The sequence below is a fragment of the Oryctolagus cuniculus genome, chromosome 18 (assembly GCF_964237555.1).
Source record: "Oryctolagus cuniculus chromosome 18, mOryCun1.1, whole genome shotgun sequence".
Taxonomy (NCBI): domain Eukaryota; kingdom Metazoa; phylum Chordata; class Mammalia; order Lagomorpha; family Leporidae; genus Oryctolagus; species Oryctolagus cuniculus.
In genome coordinates this window covers 5,549,920-5,555,375 of record NC_091449.1, presented here as the reverse complement: position 1 = coordinate 5,555,375, position 5,456 = coordinate 5,549,920, and the positions used below count along the sequence as shown (strand labels likewise).

Below are 5,456 nucleotides of genomic sequence, written 5' to 3'. Positions count from 1 at the left end.
GTGTGTAAGACCCAGAGGAGGCTGCTGGCTCTTGGCTTTGGATCAGTGCAGCTCTGGCTGCTGCAGCCAATTGGGGAGTGTGCCAGCAGATGGAAGACCTCTCTCTCTCTCTGCCTCTCCTTCTCTCTCTGTGTAACACTGACTTTCAAGTAAAATAAATATATCTTATATATATATAATAAATTAAAACACATAAGTTTAAAAATTCTGAAATCCATGCATAGTTTTTTCATAACATGAATTTTCCATAAACTTTGAATACTCTTTATGTGTGTCTATAAGTATCTGAGTGTGCGTGACTGTGTATGTGGGTAGGGGTGCACACACATACATGTCTTCTTCTATGTGTAAAAGTTAGATCTGTTTGTGTTGGGACTTGGGACTGTCACCATCTAGGCCCTACTTCCTGACTCAGAAATGAGGGCTCTCTCAATACTGATGTGGGATCAAAATGTCCACTTGTTTGTAGAATAAAAAAACAAGAATTAATTTAAACACATGCTTGGTATTTCCTAACTAATTAAAAAACAACCAAGGCAGTACTGAAACTTCAGCTACACACTCAGGGTAGAAGACTGTGATAACAATTCAGTGCTCTTGGGGGGGGGGGGGCAAAAAATATGGACAGATCTGACAGTTAATGTGATTGTAAAATCTGCCTGTTGGATCATATGACCCTGCCTGTAAAGCCATGCTTTATTTGTAATGAATTCAGAAAGTTCTGTCTTTGTTTGAATGTGCATTCCTGTCACATTGGGACAGCAAGAGAGGTTGAAATTGCATGAATTTTGCTAGAAATTTCTAAGTGATTCGGACTTGCAGATCAATTCACATTTAGTTTTATGCCTCATTCCTGGTGGTAAAAACTGTTGTGTTCTTCCTCTCATTTGAATCTCTTGGAAAATCCTTCTACAGTGTATTGTGGCTTTGTTTCACTGCCATTGATTAAAACACAATGCAGCTCAGGGGTCTGGAGGTTGGAAAAATAGCACGTCTCGTGGTAGAAAACTTCTCAAGGAGCAGAGAACACAGTGAGACAGGTGTGCTTCAGGGACAGTCCCTCCTGTGTCAGGCCTCAGCGTTTCCTTCTCCCTGAATGTGAGCTTCTGGCTGCCTCCAGAGATCAGGTGAAAGGAAAAGTCTCTCCTAGACAGTACCATGAGCCCTTGGAGAGCACAGCTACACCCTTGAATGGGTTTGGTAATTACCAACTGAAAAAAGCTTTTCACAAACACCCTGGCTTCCCCCAGCCTGAGCAGGTGAAGTGATAATTGCTGTTCAGAGGGGAGGTGAAGTCACACTTCACAAATCCATATCCCAGGATCTGAGTGAGCCCTCCTCACACAAGCACTGGCTGTTTGGGCAGTAAATGGAGCCCTCAGCCCTTGCAGCCAGAAGGAGTCATGGGACTGGGTCTGTTGAATCTAAGAGGTGGAATCTCAACAAGCAGTGAGCACCTCAGACGCCAGGTACGTGGTCTCTGAAGAAGGTGGTCTTTGTGGGTCTGAAGCTGACCACATGCCAAACCCACAAAGCAGAGGAACACTTCCCGAGGAGTGAGCAGAGGTAAAAAGACAGGGTCCTATTCCTAATAGTACATAGTGCACTCCACAGCCATGATTAGGGACTGTGGTTTTGAAATGAACCTGCTGCTCACCCCATGGGCAGGAGTCAGATTAAGTCTTCCATAGGCGCAGGTAGGCTCATTGCACTTCCATGTTTCTAATAGGCTGGGTACAGCCCAGGAATCAGAGTGTTAATATAAAGACCTGAACAGCAGCTGCTGAAATAGAAATGCTACCTCCAACTCTGGTTACGGGACACTTAATTGGATAGTCCTTCCTCCTGGAAATATCCATGTCTGCTGACACAACAGGGACTGTTATCCATCCTCCCTGTCAAGAAGCACCTTGGCTGGCAGGTGTTCAGCCATGTGGTTAAGATGCCCGCATCCCACATCAGAGTCCCTGCTCCTGTTCTTGTCTGCCTTCCAGTGCAGCTCTGGGGCGATAGCAGGCAATGGTTTATGTGTTTGGGTCACAGCCACCCACAGAAGAGACCTGGATCTGGATCGAGTTCTCAGCTCCTGGCTTCACTCCAGTCTAGTCCGCAGCCATTGCCAGCATGTGGAGAGTGATCCAGTTAAGGGGGGGGGGGGTCTCACCCTCCCTTTCTCCCCCACCAGTAATATGACAAAGTCAGACACAGCAATAATGTGACAAAGGGGTGTGGGGAAAATTATGTCACTAGTCTCAAGTTATAATTTATTTTTACATAATTTAAGCAAAATATGAGCAATAAGTTGTGATTTTTGAAAATCATTGAAACACAGAATACATATAGAATGGAGCCTCAAAAATGTGTTGTATTTGAATTTTATGAAATAAATGATCTTAGGATTAAGATGAGATTATTTTTTCACTGAGAAAACATAGTAATAGATAAATTTATGCCATCTGATGTTAAATTCTTATAACATTACCTTCCTTTTTAATTTTTTATCTTTGAAAATCTATTTGAGGGGGGGAGAAGGAGAGGGACAGAGGGAGGGAGGGAGAGAAAGAGAGAGAGAGATTTTTGCAGCTGCTGGTTCACTCCTCAATGCCTGCAACAGCCAAGAAACCTGGGCCACACTGAAATCAGGAGCCAGGATCCCCTTCCAGGTCTCCCACCATGGTGGCAGGGACCCAAGTACTGAGGCATCTTCTGCTGCCTTTCCAGGTGCATTAACAGAGAGCTGGATTGGAACAGGAGTAGCTGGGGCTCTAACGGCACTCTGCTATGGGATGCCAGGGTCACAAGAGGCAGCTTAACCCACTGTGCCACAATACTAGTTCCTAATTGTGTATTCTTTCTTTCCAATCTGTATGGAGCAAATCCTAATAGAATTATGCTATGTTCAGAACATCTGGATTCTATTCAAAAACTAAAGCCTATATTCATGATGGGTATTGGCCAATGCAATAAATCTTTATAGATAAATGGAAACTTTTACAAAGAAAATTGCAACATTTAATTATAATACCACTAGTGTGAAATAAAATAAAATATTGAAAACAACTATATACACATCAGTGTTATCTGAAAAGCACAGCTAGTAAATTATGTTACATCAGCATATTGTTGAAATGCATTGCCTTATCACCAGGCAGCTGAGCCAGGCCCCTACTTGGCCTGCACAAAGTTTCCAGTGTGTCTGGGGCTGGCTTGGTGGTGCAGTGGGTTAAGCTGCTGACTGCAGTGCTGGCATTGCATATTGATCCTATATTGGAATGCCAGTTTGAGTCCTAGCTGCTCTACTGCTGATCCAGCTCCCTGCTACTGTATCTGCTGGCCCAGCCCTGACCATTGCAGCCACCTGGGGAGTGAAACAGTGGGTAGAAGATTGCTCTCTATTTCTCCATGTCTCTCTCTTTCTACCTTCCAAATAAATAAAAATAAATCTGAAAAAAAAAGACTCAGTGTAAAAAATAAAAAAGCTCAGTAACTGTTAGCTGTCTGTGTGCTCCTTTTCATTCTAATAGAAATCATGATATTTCCTGTCTCATTCAGTTATGAGCAATGTGGGATGTGCAGTCTTTGTGACTTAGATTCAGTTTTGTAAGTGCCATTAATGTTATATATTCAAATTTTGGAACCCTGTGCTTGCAAATACATTAAGGAGGTACATCCAGTGTAAATGAAGAATGTCGGCCTTCCATTGAAGTGTCATACTTGGCTCATGCCTCATATTCTCATGCAGGTCTCCCTTACCCTGAAGTCAAATAGCAGTCACTGGGAACAGAATGGCCATCCAGGATTGGCAGTAGGAATAATCTTCTCATTACAGACTGTAGTCGGAGTTCTGGGGAATGTCTCTCTTCTTCTCCATTATCTCATCCTTTACTTCACAGGATGCAAGTGTAGGTCCACAGATTTGTTTATCAAGCACCTCTCTGTTGCCAATGTGTTGGTCATTCTCTCTAGAGGAGTCCCCCAAACCATGACAGCTTTGGGGATGAAGAATTTCCTAGATGATATCGGGTGCAAGCTTGTATTCTATGTGCACAGAGTGAGCAGAGATGTGTCCATTGGCAGCACCTGCCTCCTGAGTGTCTTCCAGGCCATCACCATCAGTCCTAGACACTCCAGGTGGATGGAGCTTAAAATAAAATCTCCCAAGTATGTTGGCCCCTCCACTATTCTCTGCTGGATCCTGAACATGGCACTAAATGTTGTAGTACCTGTGTATATGACTAGCAACAGGAGTGGCAAAAACCACACCAAAAAACCCAATTATGTCTATTGTTCTACTGGACCTAAGGAGAAAACCGCAAACTCCCTATATGTAGCACTGGTGTTCTTCCGTGATGCTCTCCATTTGGTGCTCATGCTTGGAGCCAGCTGCTCCATGCTTTCCACCCTGTACAGGCACAAGCAGGAAGTCCAGTACATCCACAGGAATAATTTGACCCCCAGTTCCTCTCCTGAGTCCAGAGCTATGCAAAGCATCCTGGTCTTGGTGAGCATTTTTACGTCTTTGTGCACCCTCTCTTTCATCTTTCATGTTTGTTCCGCTGTCTTAAGAAATTCCAGTGTGTGGCTCCTGAACACCTCTGCACTAATTGCTGGAAGTTTCCCCACTGTGAGCCCCTACATTCTCATGAGCTATGACGCCAGAATATCCTGGCTCTGCTTTGGTTGGATAAGGGATACAAAATGCTCCAAACTTATTCTAGGTATGTAAATTGCATGTATATTCACTGTTTGTCTAGTCACTGCTCTTCCCCATGGATTAAATGCATTTCTGAGACTTGCACATAAAAGTGACTGCTTGTGCTTTACATAACAAACCGAACAATTGCAAATGAAATATTTCATAATCATCTTACTTATAGTCATGTAATAAAAATTTCTTAATATCATCAGTGATGCAGTTTGGAGTGTATGTAGTGTCAGAGCAGTGGATTCTGAAATTGGAGATTATGGCAAGGTTATTGAGCATGTTGACTTTGGACTTGACATGATACATTTTCCACATATTAACTAGTTGTGGAATTGTACAAAATGTTCCATGAAACAGAAACACCACTAGAGACATTTACTTCAAAAGCAGAAGAAAACTCTGAAAAGACAGTGAAGAGTCTGGAGTTAAATCAGAGGGCACTGTGACGTTTGCCTCTTGTTGTTTGTGATGCATGTCTCTCTATCAAGTCAAAACCCTGTGATCTGGGAGCAGCTTCTGGGCTGGCTTTAGCTCAGCAGTTTCTTCATCTACTAAATCAGCCTAATCACCAGTTCGGTGGTTCAAGGCCCGTGGGTGCTTCCCCAGTCCTATTGCCACTACCCCCTTGTTAAATAGAACCAGGAGTTCCTGGAGAGGTGGCAGATTCTAGTGCTGAGACTTAAACAATTATATTTTTAATTACTTAAAAAAATCAGAGAGCAAAGCTCATCTCCAGAGAGTAAAGGCATAG

At 43.2% G+C, this 5,456-nt stretch overlaps 1 protein-coding gene across 1 annotated transcript; it reads left to right on the top strand.

Annotated features, from left to right (window-relative positions):
* Positions 1-3,736: 3,736 nt before the first annotated feature.
* On the top strand, positions 3,737-4,726 carry ORYCUNV1R1544 (vomeronasal 1 receptor oryCunV1R1544). Its single transcript, NM_001167233.1, is given in 1 exon segment — positions 3,737-4,726. A coding segment is annotated over 1 exon segment (990 nt).
* Positions 4,727-5,456: the final 730 nt, after the last annotated feature.